Source organism: Talpa occidentalis, unplaced genomic scaffold (genome assembly GCF_014898055.3).
Source record: "Talpa occidentalis isolate TD23 unplaced genomic scaffold, MPIMG_talOcc4v2.1 talOcc4.12, whole genome shotgun sequence".
NCBI classification, from domain to species: domain Eukaryota; kingdom Metazoa; phylum Chordata; class Mammalia; order Eulipotyphla; family Talpidae; genus Talpa; species Talpa occidentalis.
The window spans coordinates 22,617,430-22,635,535 of NW_023601212.1; the positions used below are offsets into that span (position 1 = coordinate 22,617,430).

The window sequence follows — 18,106 nt, forward strand, 5'->3', positions numbered from 1 at the left end:
TCCGACCAGTAGTCTGAGCCCACAGGGGGAGCGAGCACCCACAGCCGGGGCAGACCAGGCGCGCAGAAGAGTGTGCCTGAGACCGGACGCGCAGGGAGTGTGTCCCACATCACCATTTTAGAACAGGGACATTTCTTCAGTAAAGACTACCTGCAGAAGGCTTCCTCAGGAGCCAGAGGTGAGTGGGGGAAGTTCGCCCACGCCAGACCCCCTCTGGCCTGCAGTCCAAGACCAGAGGGGGAGCAGGAACCCACCACCGGGGCAGACCAGGCGCACAGGGGAGTGTGTCCCCACATCGGCATTTTAGAACAGGGACCTTTCTCCAGTAAAGACTGCTTGAAACTGACAGATGGCTCCTGGAGGAACCAGAGGGGAGCAGAGAAGCTCACCCAAGATGCTATCCAGTCCCAGCAACACAGTGTCCCAACGCATACGGCAAATTAGAAAACAGACAGTAGGGAGTAGAAGAACCACACACAACCTAGCAACTCTCCAGGGAAAAAGCACACCACAAAAAGAAAAGCAGCCCCCAGATTGCTACGACAGTAACTTGGAAGAACTTCTGAGCCTTCCAGAAAGAGAATTTAAAATTGCCATGATTAAAAAACTGACAGAAGTCATAAAGGAAAACAATGATAAGGGAAAAATAATCAACGATCAGAAGAATGAAATTGAGTCCCTAAAGAGGGAAGTAAAAGAAATGCAGGAGATCAAAGAATTAATGGAAGAACTAAAGAATTCTGGGAAAAGCAATGAAAGCAGAATAGATGAAATGGAAGAACGAATAAGTTCTCTTGAAGACACAGAAATAAAAAGAACCAAAACAGAAAAGGAAAGAGAAGTACGAAGGAAAAAGAACGAAGAAAGACTTCGGGAACTATCTGACTCCATGAGGAAAGGAAATATAAGAGTTTTAGGAATACCAGAAGGAGAGGAGAGAGAGGTAGGAACAGAGAAAATATTCAAAGAGATAATTGAAGAGAACTTCCCAAATGTGAAGAAGGAGCTGAAAATTGATATACAAGAAGCAAGAAGAACACCAAACTTCCACGACGAAAGGAAAAATACAGCAAGACACATAATAGTAAAGCTCCCAAGAATCCAGGACAAGGAAAAAATAATGAAGCTGGCAAGAGGGAAGAAACAGATAACATTCAAAGGAAAGCCAATCAGGCTGACATCAGACTTCTCCGAAGAAACACTACGGGCAAGGAGAGAGTGGAGGGACATAGTCAACAGACTCCAAGAAAACAGATGCCAACCAAGAATACTCTATCCCGCAAAGCTCTCCTTCCTCTTTGAAGAAAGAATAAGGACCTTCCCAGACAAACAGAAACTCCGGAATTTCATTACAACTAAACCCCCACTCCAAAAAATACTACAAGGAATCCTAAAGCCAGAACCTCAGAGGGACGAATAACAATGAAAGAAGGCCAAAAAAAAAAAAGTTATTAAAAGAATAAATAAATAAAATCAAAGGAAAGACAAACACAATGGCAAATACAGAGCTAACATATCAATATTAACTCTAAATGTAAATGGACTAAACTCTTCAATAAAAAGACACAGAGTTGCAGCCTGGATTAAGAAACAAAACCCAACCTTTTGCTGTCTCCAGGAAACACATTTAGCTACAAAAGATAAAAATAGGCTCAAAGTTAAAGGATGGAAAACAATCCTACAAGCAAATGGACCAAAAAAAGAAAGCAGGAACAGCTATACTTATATCAGATAAAACAGATTTCAAACTCAAAAAGAAAAAAAGAGACCCCAATGGTCACTACATTATGATCAAGGGGACAATACTTCAAGAAGAAATAACACTCATTAACATATACTCACCAAACGAAGGAGCACCAAAATATATCAGACAACTGTTGTCCTCTCTGAAAACAGACATCAGAGAAAACACATACGTAGTGGGAGACTTCAACACACCACTATCAACAATGGATAGATCAACAAGACAAAAAATAAGTAAAGACACTAAAGCTCTAAATAAGGATCTAGAGCGCTTGGGCTTAACAGACATCTATAGAACACTAAACCCCAAAAAAACGGAGTACACATTTTTCTCAAGCGCACACGGATCATTCTGCAGGATCGATCACATACTGGGGCACAAGACAAACATCAACAGATACACCAAGATTGAAATCATATCAACCATGTTTTCTGACCATGAAGGCATCAAACTAGAAATAAACCATAAAAAGAAGGCAAGGAACTTTCCTACCTCATGGAGATTAAAAACCACACTACTGGAAGACCACTGGACTAATGAGGAGATCAAAGAAGAAATTAAAAAATTCTTTGAATTGAACGACAAGGAGGACACCAATATCCTAAATGTATGGGATGCAGCAAAAGCAGTAATAAGAGGAAAATATATAGCAATAGAAGCTCACATCAAGAAACAAGAAAGAACTCAAAGAAACAACCTAATCTCGAAGCTCAAAGATCTAGAAAAAGAACAACAAAAAAACCCCAAAACCAGTAGAAGAAAAGAAATAATAAAAACCAAAGCAGAAATAAATGAAATTGAAACTAAAAAAACAATCCAAACTACCATGAGATACCATCTTACACCAGTGAGAATGGCACATATTAAAAAAACTAGCAACAACAAATGTTGGCAAGGGTGTGGAGAAAAAGGAACTCTTCTGCACTGTTGGTGGGAGTGCAAACTAGTCCAACCACTCTGGAGAGCTGTGTGGAGATTTCTGGACCTACTAAACATAGAGCTTCTATATCATCCAGCAATTCCACTCCTAGGTATTTACCCAAAGGACACAGAAACATCAATTCCAAAGAACACCTGCACCCCTATGTTTATGGCAGCACTGTTTACAATAGCTAAGCTTTGGAAACAACCCAAATGCCCAAAAATAGATGACTGGATCAAGAAGATGTGGTACATATATACCATGGAATATTACTCAGCATTCAAAAAAGATAAACACATGCAATTTGCAGCAACATGGATGGCGCTGGAAGGGATCATGCTCAGCGAAATAAGCCAGAAAGAAAAAGAAAAATACCGGATGGTCTCACTCATAGCAGGAATCTAGAAAACTTAAATAAGGGACCAGGAAAATGAATAACTATAAGAAAGTGAAAATCAAAATCAACAAAAAACTATGAACCAGAGATACTTTTTGGGGGGTGGGGGGCGGGAGGGGAGGGATTGGGGTCAGAATGGGGGGTTGCAATTGTATGGGGAATATAAAAATAAAATTTATTATTTAAAAAAAAAAAAAGAAAACATAGGTGACAAGCTCTTTCATATTCATCTTAGTGATATTTTTCTGGATTTGACCCCAAAGGCAAGGATAACAGAAGCAAAAACAAGCAAATTAGAGTACATAAAACTGAAAGGCTTCTGAGTAAATGGGCTGAGTAAAAGGAGAGCTCCAGCTTGGACTTCTTGCCATAATTGGGGACAGGAGACATTCCATCAGCAGGGAGGTGAACCCAGACCAGTTCCCCTACCAAAACCGTGGAAAACCAAGAAACCCTGAAGACCTGTGTATGGGTCACCCAAATTACAAATTTGGTCCCAGACCATGTCATTGAGCTCCTTGACAATTTGTAGTGCCTTGAGGCATAGTTATTTGCAGCATTTTCCTTGCCTGTGATGAACCGGTCAGGGTGGAAGAGCCTGCGGTGGGTGGCTCATTATTAGTGACTGTGGGTTCCAGGTCTACAAACACTGCCCTGGCCACATGCTCACTGAAGTCAGTTCCAACCTCACTGAAGAAGATATTGAAGGAGTCATCTCCTCTCCCAATTGTCTTGTCACTGGGCATCTGGCCATGGGGCTGGAGATTATGTTCCAGGAAGTAGAGCTTCCGGCAGACATCACCGTTCTGGACACCAGCCTGGCTAACATGGATGGAGGTGCAGTCATGCATGTTGCTACTTTGCAGCTGCTGAGCTGGTGGTGGAGAGGAAGCAGAGAGTTTGTTGCTTACTACAGCATGATTTTTAGGTGGCCAATATAAGAGAAACTGCTGAGTCATTCCATCGTCCTACAACAACTAATTTCCTTTTGCAGGTTACCGTCCTTTTTCTGTATATTTGTACCCATGTTATATGTAGATGCAATCAAAATGTTTACTATATGTAGTTAAGCATGAGTAGTAAAAACAGACTTTTAAAAATGGTAGTTTTAATGAATGCCAACATTCCATTGTGTTGATAAACAAAAGTGTGTGGTCATATTGTCCTGTAATCATCAGGTTGACTTCACTGATTGCATCCATCTAGGACAATAGGGTGGAAGCAGAGGAGAGAGGTGTTTTATACAGCTGGTTCCCTTACTGTGTCTCTACTCTTTAGCCCTGTGCCCAATGAACACATTAATGGCAGTAAAAAATATTTTAAGTCCTTTATATTTTATAGAAAAACTGTATATATTTCTTGTTTGACCTTCCAAAACTCTTTAAAATTCAGGTAGAACAGTTATTAGAATTATAATAATGAATAAGAAGCCTTGGCTTAGACAGGTGGGAGAACTTACCAAAGGCCACATAACAGCTAATAAATAGCAAACATGAATCTTAATACTGTCAAAATGAGATGCCCATAGTACATGCTCTTTTCCTTCCTCTCTCGTTTGTCCTTATTCTGTCTCTCTCTCTCCCCCACCCCCTTCTCTGAATGTCTGTTCCATGCCAATATTTAGCCATCAAATTAGTAAGGCCCAGAAGAGAAATATACAACATGAATTGTGAAACAAGTCATTAAATGACAGATAACAATGAGAAATAGGGATAATTTTTGAAATTGAAATCCTCTTGGGACAGTGTGTACAACTACAACTGTTTTTCCACCTGAACGTATTTGGGAAGGTAGCAACTAAAAATATTGTAGCATTCACGATTGTAAGATTCATTTGTAAATAACTGAACATAATCCCATCTGGGGCAATTAGAACTTTTCTTATACACCATGAGCTCTGGAGACCATAAGGAAAAATGGAATAAATAATCATCTGAATCAGGGCCCATGTCACTTACTACCTTGATTAGGGTCCTACCTTTGTGATCCAAACAGTAATTTCAAGAACAAGGAGGTCTTCTGAGTCTTTGTCTCCCAAGTTAGCATTCTATTGGCAAGTCTGTAATTTTGATGTTTCTGGGACTCTTACCTGGATAATTGTTTTCATTTACTTTTAAACGAAAGAATGGAGATATTCCTTTAAATTTGAGATTAAGAGACCATGCACTATCAGTCCTCACTGCCTGACAACTGTATAATCTGATTTCTGACCAAGGGATGTGAATTCAAGGTAATACTACCTCATGTTCCCTGTAGGTGAAACAGCCATGCCTGGCATCTTGCTGAAGGGACAGGCACAAAAGGTCCGTGTGGAATCTGGGGACATGCAGACAATTGGTTGTTCCCCTTCCACCTCTTGGATCTGAGTGAAGGTGGTGGTTGGGTTGTTTATGGGCACAGTATCTGTATAGTATATGTGTCATATAGCGAGTATATCATGTTTTCTTTACAAAAAAGATATTTTTATATAACCAGGCTTTTCTGTATCTGACTTACCATGTTTAAAAAAGAATACAAGATAATATAAACATGTTTCTGTATTTAAAATGCATTTGTTTTTGGAATCTGTTATATTTTTTGTAACATACATATATAATAGGCTGATCTGAGATTTAATTTTACTAGACATTATCTACAACATATATGATGCGTGGGCTGGTAATGGATATTTTGACTATAGTTGAAGTTTTGTGTTTTGAGACAATTGCTTCAATAGACCTCCATGCAAAAATCTTACCAGTTCAAAGAAGTGAAATAGTGATGATTTATCATACATGATTTTAAGGAAAAGCAAAAATGTTGTTCCACATGTAGCTACTATTCAAACACCGTGAACCTCATCATTCATGACTGATTCCTTTGGGTTAAGAGTTGATCTCTCAGCAAATCTCAAGTATACAACATACTTTTATGAACTAAATTCCCTGTGCCATACACTACATCAGCAGAAATCATCTATCTTAAAACTGAAAAAAAAATGTGAAATGATGATTTTGTTTTGGAAATCATCTAACAAAGATACTGATATCAAATCATCTCATTGTATATCTTAAATATGTGCAATTTAAATTTTCAGTTATACCTTAGTAATGCTGGGAAAAGCTTATTATTTTTACTGGTGTAAGTTTTAAAACAAGCATGTAAGTTTTTCTGAAAATATGGAAAATAATTACTCCTGAAGGATTATTTCTGATTTATTTTCTTTAAAAATTTATTAAAGTAGCATTGGCTTATAACATTAAATAAGTTTTAGTTGTGCAGCATTATAATTTGACATCTGTATACACTACATTTTGATTACCACTAAAAGTCTAGTTTCCATTTTCCACCGTAAAGTAGACCCCTTTTATATAATTTATCCACCCACTCCTCCCCTACCTTTTTGGTAACCACCACTAGTTTCTATGAGTTTGTTTTTGTTTTGTTTGTTCCTTTATTTAATTTCATTATCTTTCACATATAAGCAAAGTAATTCTAGGCTATATCTGTAACATTATGTTGGAGATATATTCCTCATGTTGGGCAATAATGATTGCATTACTTTGGTAATGTGGCCACATCAAATGTTTAGATTTCCTTTTGTAAAGAGAGTATGATATACTTGCTATATAATACATCTTAAAACTACATAATGATAACCCTCAGGGGATAGTAACTCAGAAGTTACTGTCTTTTTATTTCCAGATATAAATGGATTTAATTTGAAGTAGAAGTCACATATATAAACCTGCTTCTTGTTAGCTGTAATTATTAAACAATGAAGGATGAAAAGGTTTCATTAATCCATCATTATTACTAAAGTGATGAACATAGGAGAGGCACTCAGGTAATCATCAGAAGGGGAAGGAGAGTTCAGTTTCAGTTATGATGCTCATATTATAGAGGTGATAAAATATGCTCTAAAATTAACTCATGATTGTCCATTTAAGCATGAGTTTCTACGTGTTTGCTGATCACTGAGCCTTGGTTAGAGGGAGCAGGCCTTGGACATCCATCTGGACTCAGTGTGCGTTGTCCACTCACTTCGACTAAGTGCCCTAGTGGCTAAACTGTGAATTAATATGTGAAATCACCAGCCCCTAAAATAGAATTATAATACTGCAAATATATCTCTACAAACCTTGTAACCCACATATTGTGCTCACAATTACTGCTTCATTCAGTTTGCAAAATAATCCTTCAAAGTATTTATTTTTTATAGATTAAAACATGAAGCTCAGAGCGAATCTATCCTGAGTCAGACACTACATTGTAACTCTTAGCTTTGTGTTGAAACTATGCATAATATTCATAGTTTAGTACTCTTTTTACCATGTCTATGCTAATTATTTCTTCATGAAAAAGGGGAATTGAGACTTGAAATGAAGTCAGATTTTGAAGAAAGTTATATTCTAGACCTGTGCTGTCCATTGCATAGCTAGTAGCTATATGTGGCTACTGAATCTTTGAAATGTGGTTTGTTTGGTTTGAGAAGTGCTGTAAGTATAGAATGCATTATGAATTTTAAATATTAGTACAAGGAAGAAAAAATAAAATACCTCATTCGAAATTTTATATCATATTTGAATGATAGTATTTTCAATATACATGGTTAAATAAAATTCATTATTAATATTGAATTCATAGCTTTGCTTTTACTTTTAAAAATGTTAAAAATGAGTTTCTAGACCATTTTCAATTACACATGTCATTATAATTCTAGTGGTCAATGCTGATCTAGCCTCTATATTTGTAAAATTCTTTAATTTGTCTTGGTTTTAATAATGGTATGTAGTACATTGAAATGTAAGAGAAAAACATCTTTTATATTGCCCAGCTACTTTTGAGTTGCTAAAATTACATGACTATTAGGTGAGACAAAGTATAGTAGATTATTTTGGAAAGTGTTCATAAAGCCTAACAAAATATTAGCTCTTGCCCAGTGGAACTTAATGTTTAGTAGATAGCTAAAAAAAAATATACAGCTAGCATTGTTCATTTTCAAGTGATTAACATGTAATTTGTAGAATATTCTTCTTCACACACACAGAAGCATAATACAATATGATGTAACACACCTCTGGATACTCACATCACACTGCTGTGGGATCTCTATATATACTTGGCAAATTACAGTTCTGTCCTTCATTTCAGACGGTGTTTCTTGAGAAAATGGGCTTAACATCATCAGGGATTGCTTCCTGGCACAGAGAAGAAGCATTGAGGTACAGAGGAGGAAATGAGGATAAAGAAAGATGATTTCAGTTGTAGAAGAGAACAACCTAAAATAGTACCTCTCAGACTTTAATGTGCAACACGTTAAATGTGGGAGTCTTGTGAACTTGTAGATTCTGATTCAATTGGTGTGGGATTAGGGCTTGAGATTGTGCATTTAACACATTTTCAAATGATGTTGGTGTTACTGGTCTGTGGCTACATAAGGACCTACGACATTGGCTTGTTTAGGAAGTAGGGTAAACAGGCAGAAGAAACTATTTGACTTGCTTATAAGAAAGACAGGTTCAGGGCAGGGAACAAAACAAGATGTGTGGCAGGAAGGAAGGCATGTGACTTGGAGAGAAGTCGACTAGGAGTTAGAGAAATTATGGGGGAATAAGACATCTGATGAGACTAGATACAATTTATGACACTCAAGGCAAATTTGAACATGCATGAAGAGAAATTAAAGGCAAAAAACTAGGTAGATGGTCTTCTTGTAAATTCCTTTGCTGTGTCTCTCTGTAGTCTGTGTGACTAGACCACACCTGTGCGTGCCAGTTGTTAAGGAACAAGGGAAAGGAAGACCCCAGTGTATTTCAGTCACAGACAGAAAGCAAGCTCTGTTTTGGACATGATTCCCATATTTCCGTCCTTCAGGATGGGAAAGAAGCAGCAGTCACAAAAATCACATGTTTTATAAAGTTGGGAATGCTTCAAAAAGAGTTGTTCTTGTTATGTGCTTCTTTGTTTTAATCTGACTTGGGAAACAGGAAGAGGTACCAGCATCACTGCGGGTTCAGGTAGTTAAGGGAAGTAGACTTTGTCCTAGTGCGGCAGTAATATCAACAGTAATTAGAACTAGGAGCAGTTTTTTTTTTAAATGTTTTTATTTATTTTTCTGTAGAATGGGGGTGTGGGCCAGAGGTGGGGTGGGTGAAAGTATTCATCAGAGATGGAGTGAGAAGCATAACATGTGGATTTACTGAAATAGGCTGCTGAGGGGAGCTGGTGGAGGGGGGAGACAGGAGAGGTCTGCTGGGCCATATGTGGGTTAACTCCCACGTATCTCCCAGGGATGGAATTCAGGCTACAGCAGTGATAATGCTGAGACTTAACCCATAGGCCAGCAGGGAGGCCCCCTAGGAACAGTTTTTGGAAAGCCTGGAGACTTGGTGGATCCTGGGATCGTCAGGTTGAGAATTTTTTCACTATTTATCTGAGTGGGACTTTATGTAACAATCTATGGGTAAACATGAGAGAGTCTAGAGAGTCTGAGTATCCCAAGGCTAAATGAAAAATGATCTGATATTTTTAGAGATAATGCCTTGTTTGATCTGATAATAGGCAGCTCCCACATATACCATGCCTGACCCCACCTGGGACAATTGTGGATGAAAGTAGGAAGTGCTGATTTTCTGGTGGGACAAAGACCCTGCACATCAATGGAGGAACAGAGTTAGTACCAGTGGAGCAGAGAGCCCAGATTCATGTTTTTACAGCTAGAAATACATGAATTATAGGGAATGGGAGCTGAGCTGGGTCTTTGCCTGTCTAAGTTGACTCTTCCCTCTCATTTTCACAGATTTCCACAGGAGAATGGGTATAAGAAATCATTCCACAGTGACTGAGTTTCTTATTTTAGGATTAACTGAACAACCAGAGCTTCGGCTGCCCCTTTTCTTCCTCTTCTTAGGAATTTATACAGTTACAGTTGTGGGAAATCTCGGCATGATCTTATTAATTGGATTGAGTCCTCAACTTCACATTCCCATGTACTATTTCCTCAGTAGTTTATCTTTTTTAGATTTCTGCTATTCTTCTGACATAACTCCCATAATGCTGACAGGGTTTTTAAGCAGAGAGAAAGCAATCTCCTATTCTGGATGCATGACTCAGTTTTTTTTCATCTGTATGTGTGCCGTTTGTGAGTGCCACTTGTTGGCAGCAATGGCCTATGACCACTATGTTGCCATCTGCAGCCCCCTGCTCTACAATGTCATCATGTCCCCGCGAGTGTGTTCTCTGCTGGTGGCTGCTGTCTTCTCAGTGGGTTTTACCCTTTCCATAATTTATGAAGTTTTTTTGGTCAGGATGGAATTCTGTGGATCAAATATCCTTAAACATTATTGCTGTGACATTATCCCTCTTATGAAACTCTCCTGTTCTAGCACATATATTGAAGAACTTTTGATTTTTGTCATTGGTGGATTTAACGCGGTAACCACGATCATGACAATCATCATTTCTTATGTTTTCATCCTCTCCAGCATCCTCCGCATCCAATCTAAAGAGGGAAGGTCCAAAGCTTTCAGCACTTGTGGCTCGCATTTGACAGCTGTTCTTATTTTTTATGGGTCTCTCATGTCCATGTATCTCCAACCCGCTTCCAGAAGTTCAGCCGTCCAGGAGAAAGTGACGTCTATATTTTACACTGTTGTGATTCCCATGCTGAATCCCCTGGTTTATAGTCTGAGGAATAAGGAAGTGAAAAATGCACTGATGAAGCTCTTAAAAAGAAAAATATCTTCAAATTGAGTATGCTTTCTTTAAGATTTACTTATGCAACAAATGTTAGGTGTATTTGTGTTCATTCCCTAAGACTTTAAAAATAATTTAAATTGAGATGAAATCATATAAATGTTCTGAATTGATATCTGAGGCTATATATTTGTTTACAAAATATATTTGTACATAAGATTAATAAAACGTTAAGGGCAATTCTGAAAAATCTTGAAGAAGAGACATTTGAAATAATCCTAAGTGAAGAGAAGAACACAGTTATGCCAAAAACAAGAGGCTAGAAATAGGTACAAATTAAAATATCAACAATTTTTAGTAAAAAATATTAACAACAAAAGTGTGATGTACCCGATATTTAAATTTAATGTTTGATACCATGCTGGAATTCAGCATCAAGTTTTACCCTTATTTTCCTGACTTAGGCCAAAAAAAAAAAGTACAAAATCATGATGTACTGCATAGTTAGATGAGGATATCCACACTAAATTGTTTGGTGTGTTGACATTAGATTTCTTTTTATGGATAATTCATAGGAACTGTTGAACAGTATGAGATGAATCATGATATAATAAGTGTCAAAGAATTTTATACTTTTTTGAAGGATTTCTTGACAATCATTGCAATCATATGTAATCAAAGTTGAATTCACTGAAAAATATCCAGGAGAGGGCTAAGATAGCATGGTCCTAGTATTTGCATCTGGTGATCTATCAATAGAACCTAGAACTTCTATGTGAGGAGATGATATAGAGACAATCTAAATGGCTTTTTTCTTTTCCTGTGTGACCAGTGTATGGGCAGTATTTTACAACTTTATTTATTTGTTGTGAGTTAGTATTTTCTCTTTAGGCTATAAACCAGGAGTCTTTAATTTCTTCATATAAAATATTTGAATTAAATATAATGGAACATTTATGGTTTCAAGAATAAACTCTACACATACCAAGACAATACACTGAATGAGGAATGCAATATGTCAATGAATTTATTTACTTCACATATGCTTATCAAGGATACTATATGCCAGGCACTCTTCTAAGTGTTGGAATATTAAATGACTGTGATAGACAAGGCTTCTGCTTATTTTTGGTGATGGGGGAGAGGCAGATATTATAAAAGCAATTAAATGAACAAGCATGATAATGGTCAGTGGGTTAAGGTCAATTCCTGAAATATCTTAAAGAAGAGACATTTGAATGAAGCCTGAGTGAAGAGAAGAGCACAGATATGCAAAAAATAAAAAGATAGAAATAGGTCCAAATTAAAATATGAACATCTTGACTATAGAAAGAGGCAGAAAAGGTAGTATGATTGTTGAATCGTGAAAGAAGGAGGTTAGATAAACAGGCACATGGATGATCATGTCGAGTTTGACTTTAATTTTCAGTACAGAGAAAACACTGGTATGTTTCAAAAGCAGAATGATGTAATCTGTTTTATAGTTTTTAAATGTGTTCTAGTTATTGCTAAGAAAATATATATATGTGTGTGTGTATATTTGAGTGTTTTGATAGGGGGAAAAGGGACTGTTGGTTAGATTGGAAACAGCAATTGGAATCTATTGAAATTTCTTTCCTTTTTTTTTTTATTTGTGGGGGGGACTCTCAGTGGTGGCTGGGGATTGAACTGGTGCTGCAGAGGCTGCGGGCAGCCTTGCAACCCAGCGCTCAACCGCTGTGCCGTCAGGGAGGCCCATATTGAAATTTCTTATAAGAAAGAGAGAATTTTAGTTAGAATATAGCAATAGAAATGGGAAAAATGGATGGATTTAGGCTATATTTCTGACATTGAAATCAGTAATATTTTGCTGTTGAATTAAAGTGTGATGCATGAGTATAATAAATTTTGTAAATTGAAATAAAAATTTAGAAATTTGGAATACTTAAATAAATAAAATGAGTCCAGGGAAATATAAAGAAAAAAGGAATAGACTTTTTTTTTTTTAAAGATTTATTCATTCATTTATTTATTTATTTATTTATACAAGCTCTGGGTACAGTCAGAGGCGCGGGAGGGCGAGAGAAGTCACCAGAGCCAGAGCTGGAAGCAGAGCAGGGAGAAGGACCAAAGTACACTGCTGAGGAGAGCATCGGGCAGCAGGAGAGGTCTGTGCGCCATGTGGGACCCTCCTCCGGTGGCTGGGGAGCAACCGGGGTTCGAACCGGCGCTGCAGAGGCTGCGGGCAGCTTCGCAACCCAGCTCTGAACCGCTGTGCCACCGGGGAGGCCCAGGAATAAACTCTTAAAGACTAGTTGGAATGTTTGAACTTCATATGGCTGAGTTCTATTTAGCCAAAACAAAGATTATACAGTAGTTGAGTTAGTTATACAATTTAATTATTAGAAAAAAATATCATTCCTAGTATTCAAGCTAAGAAGAGAGTTCTTATAAGTTGTAAAAAAAAAATCACTTCTAATTTCTTCATTTCCCCCCAAAGAAACAACAACAACAACAACAACAACAGAGTTTATGTAGGGTTTTCTAGATGTTGTTAGTAGATAGAGTTTTTGAAAGAAGGAGGACTTGTGTTTTATATATAGTATTTATACCTCTTTGGATTGTATCTGTTTCATGTAATGCCTCGTTCATTTTACTGAAGAGATAAGTTGGCCTTGGAATCTTTTTCTATTTAAAAGAAGATATTCCTTATCCTTGCTTAGAAGACCATTTCAGAAGATTAAGAGAGACAAGGCAAAATAGATTGAACCAGGATGTTATATAGGTGGGATTCATACTTTATTCTCTTATACATCCCCATGAAGATAGCACTTTTACAAATTATTGTATTACTATAAATCCAGATTTATCTTCAAAATTCTTTTAAACCCAGTGCTTCAGTTTGCCCCTATCACTGGAGTAGTAATGGTAAATAGGAAGGAATCTAATTATCTTGTAGCTCTTACTGATTTTTATGCATTTTACTTGTATCTGATGCAAAGAATAGTGCAGTTAACCAGGTTGAGGGACTATCTAGATATTTTGCAATAAAATCCCAGCTACTACTACTCAAGAAGATTTTACCTTGGATTTTCTCATTCCTTATCCCATTAAAATTTTTGGGACATTGAAGGATAGCTGCATATGTCTTTTTTGCAAATGTATTATAATGCAACTTTTAGTAAATATAACATTTAATTGTTAACATTTGTATCTTCTGAAAATACCCACTTTTTATTTATGATGAATGAAAACTGATATGTAAGATTCTGGAGGAAATAAAGAATAAATTCAAAAGACAAAAATGCCATTAGCTAAATTTCTAAAACATTAAAAATTGTTATGTGTCAATTAAGCACAGCAAACTATATTTTAGACATTAAAAAAATCAAAATCACACCCCTCTGAAGAGCTTTTGAGACAAAAGGATAGAAAACACTAAAGAATAATTTTTTGTTTTTGCATTTCTGTAGCAAATAATACTTCCTGTGGTTCCACTGAAAGTGTGTGTTTTTATCTGGAGGCCATTTAGCAGAGTATAGTGCTCCCCAATGAGTGTTTTTTTTTTTTTCCTTCTGAAGATTTATTTATTTATTTATACATGCACTGGGTTACAGTCAGAAGAGTGGGAGGGTGAGAGAATTCACCAGAGCCAGAGCGGGGAGCAGAGCAGGGAGAAGGACCGAGGTACACTGCTGAGGGGAGCAGCGGGAGGCAGGAGAGGTCTGCGCACCATGTGGGACCCTCGGGAGCATCCGGGGATCGAACCTGAGCTGCCAAGTCTGCGGGCAGCTTCGCAACCCAGTGCTCAACCGCTGTGCCACTGGGGCGGCCCCTGTTTACTGTATCTTTGATAGCATAAAAACATCATTTACCATTGTGCTTGATTTCATCTGTTTGGTTCATCATGGACTTCAGCATACAAAATCCTTTGTTAACCTCGCCAGTAGGAGGCCATGCCAAGTGATTGGTCTGGAAACAAAATTCAAAATGATTAAGGACTACAAAAGTGGACAATAGTGCCGGTGATTGCTCTCCAGTCAGGCATGTCACCGTAGCTATAGTCCTGAAGTACCAGAACAAAGTGATGAAAACTGCTAAAGAATTTGCTTCATTGAAAACAATGAGATTAGGGGCCTCCCTGGTGGTGTAGGGGGTTGAGCTCAGAGCTGTGAGGCTGTCCACAGTCTCTGCAGCGCAGGTTAGATCCTGGCTGGCTGGGGAGATCTCACATGGCAGGGCAGACTTCTCCTGCCCTGCCTGCTGCTCCCCTCAGCAGTGTATTTCAGTCAGTCTGCCTCCTCTGTTCCCCATTCTATCTCTGGTGAATCCTCTCACCCTCCGGCACATCTGACCTGTACCCCAGTTCTTGTATAAATAAATCTTTTAAAAAAAAGAAAACAATGAGATTAACCAAACATTGAGAAGAGTTTATTTCAGAAATGGAGAAACGTGTAATAATCTGGGTCGAAGACCAGACACAGAAGCGTATCCCTCTCAAAACCATAATGATTACAACCAAAACAAAAATTTCTTTATAATGTTGATATAAATGACTGGGTGCAACTATGATGGAATTGAAATAAATTCCAATTGAAATAAATTTAAGAATTGTACATTACATAATGTGAACATGAGTGATAGTCTATGTGTGCTGATGTAAATACGGCTGAAAAAAATTTTGGAAACTCCAGATAAGTTGTGGAGGATAATTACTTGCCAGAAAAAAATAAATCTTCAACAAGGATGTAATCTCCCTATTCTAGAAATGAATGCCAGAAAGGACTTACATCCAGAAGGAGGCTAAGTCATTGCTAGGTTTCAAGACTTTTTTAGGAGAGTCTGGCTTGGGGACAGTAATGCAGGCTACAAATTAAAATGCTTTGTGATCTGGTACAGTGAGAATCTCTTCAAGCATATCAATGAGCACACCTGCCAGTGCATTGCAGGAGCAATAAGAAGTCATGGGTGACCCAGTTCCTATTCCAAGATGCCCTTCTGAATGCTGTGCCAGCAAAACGGAGAAGTTCTTATTTAGAGAAGAATGTATCTCTCAAGATTTTGCTTATTGTTGATTATACTCTGGGACATTTTATTGGTGCTCTCTATCCTAGTATCAAAGTGGTTTTTCTCCTTCCAAATACCACCTCTTTAATTCAACCAACAGATCAGGGAGTTATAGCACCTTTTAAGACCTACTACCCAAGTAGGATCTTTGCTTAGGCTAATCCTGTGTTTAAGGAAGACATTGAGAAGATGGATGCAATTCCGGAAAAATTACAACCTTTATGACTGCATCAAAAATCTTGGTTTGGCTTGGGATGATGTCACTAAGGGGTGTAGGAGCAACATCTGGAAAAAGACATTCAGGTGGTTCATTCATGATTTTAAATGATTTGTCAAGAACTAGAAGGTTGCAGAAATCAACAAGATTGTGGTTAGGAAGCAAGCAAATTTAACCTGGGTGTGGATAAGGATGAAATTGAAAAGCTCCTAGGACTGTTCTGAGGAATTGGCTAATGAGGAGTTGTTGGATCACATAGATGAAGAAGAAACAAGAGAAAAGGAAATATAGGGGGATAAAAAGACTCTCTCTTTACCTCCAACTTTCAGTGTAGGGTTAGCAGATCTTCTGGAGACCTCTCATCAAGCCCCTTAAAAAGTTTCAAAACATTCTCACCTCTGGCTGTGGGCACAGCCCTCTCTTGCACTGCTAGTGGGAGTGCAAAATGGTCCAACCACTATGGAAAGCTGTGTGGAGATTTCTTGACCTACTTCAGATAGAGCTTCTATATGATCCAGCAACTCCACTCCTAGGTATTTACCCAAAGGACACAGAAGCATTAATTCAAAAGGGCACCTGTACCCCTATATTTATTGCAGCACTATTACAACAGCTAAGCTATGGAAACAACCCAAATGCCCCAAAATAGATGACTGGATCAAGAAGATGTATATATACACAATGGAATATTACTCAGCAATCAAAAAAGATAAACTCATGCAATTTGCAGCAACATGGTGGAGTTGGAAGGGATCATGCTCAGTGAAATAAGCCAGAAAGAAAAAGAAAAATACCAGTGGTCTCACTCATAGCAGGAATTTAGAATACCTAAATAAGGGACCAGGAAAAAGACTAATTGCAATAAAGTAAAAATCAAAATCAACAAGCAAGTATAGACCAGAGACACACTACAGTGGGGGGTGGGGGAAGGAGAAGAGGGATCAGGGTCAGAAGAAGGGGGTGGGAATTGTATGCGGAATATAACCAAAATGGAAATACATTCATTATGCAAAAATGAAAAATGATGTAAGAATTATATAAAATAAAATAATTCATAAAAAAAGTTTCAAAACATGGATCCTACTACTGAGAGGTTTCCATTAACAGGAATGTTTATGGTGAAAGATCTTCTTACAAGAAATCATCATCATCATTATCATCATCATCATCACAACAACAATGCAGTAAACTACCATGCATATATATCTGAAAAGAATGACACTTCCTCAAAAAGAGCCTCAGGCTAGTCCTTCAGGAAACATTCCAGAAGAGGGCATTGTTATCATAGGAAATGACAGCTCCATGCAAGCCTCCCCTAAAGAGCTTCTAGTGAGATGAAATGCAGAGGAGGAAGATAAGTCCTGATCCTGTATCACCTTAGGCTACTGTGTTTGTTTGTTTTTTTTTTTTTAAATTCAAAATGTAAAAAAAAAACAACAACTTAGAGAATAGGATATAGAGAAAAGTTATTTTTGTGTATCTGTGCATGTGTTTGTGTTTTAAGAGTCAAAAAGTTGAAAAAAATTATCATTGCCAAGATCAAAGCCAAAGACATTTCCCCTATTTTCTTCTAGGAGATTGAATCTTACACTTAATTCGATAATCCAGTTTGAGTTAATTTTTATGCTGTAAGGTTGTGATCAGTTTCAATGTTTCTTTTTTGCCTATGGATATTCAGTTTTTGCAATATCACTTATTGAAGAGAAATCCTTTCCCTGTGGTATGTTTTTAGTACACTTGTCAAATGTTAGTAGGTTTATATCTAGGCAATGAATTTTGTTTTATTGATCTATATATCTGTTTTTATGCCATTACCATACTATTATGAGTACTGTAGTTTTGTAAAATAGTTTGAAACAAGGAAATGTGATGTTTCCTGCTTTGTTCTTCTTTCTCATTATTGCTTTACAATTTGGGGGTCTTTTGTCCTTCCATTCATATGTTAAAATTGTTATTTCTATTTTTGTGAAAACTGCCAATGAATTTTGATAGTGATTGAATTGAATCTATAATTCACTTTACTTAGTATGGACAGGTTAATTCTAACCTGGGACATCTTTTGTTTGTATCTGCTTCAATTCTTAAAATTCATGTCTTACTCTT

General features: G+C 37.4%; 2 protein-coding genes and 1 pseudogene across 5 annotated transcripts in view; 2 read left to right on the forward strand and 1 right to left on the reverse strand.

Moving 5' to 3' along the window:
- Window positions 1-18,106, forward strand: part of LOC119240793 (olfactory receptor 4D5) — a 388,728-nt gene that overhangs the window by 108,877 nt on the left and 261,745 nt on the right. The gene's annotated exons all lie outside the window — the stretch shown is intronic.
- Window positions 3,295-3,914, reverse strand: LOC119242088 (tubulin alpha-1C chain-like; annotated as a pseudogene).
- On the forward strand, window positions 9,859-10,917 carry LOC119242089 (olfactory receptor 8D4-like). Its single transcript, XM_037507869.2, has one exon. It carries the CDS (start codon window positions 9,859-9,861, stop codon window positions 10,795-10,797), a length of 939 nt encoding a protein of 312 aa, XP_037363766.1. The 3' UTR covers window positions 10,798-10,917.

What these genes read in the sequence shown, in the direction of transcription:
- LOC119242089 (XM_037507869.2), top strand. Translation starts at nt 9,859, where the DNA reads ATGGGTATAAGAAATCATTCCACAGTGACTGAGTTTCTTATTTTAGGA.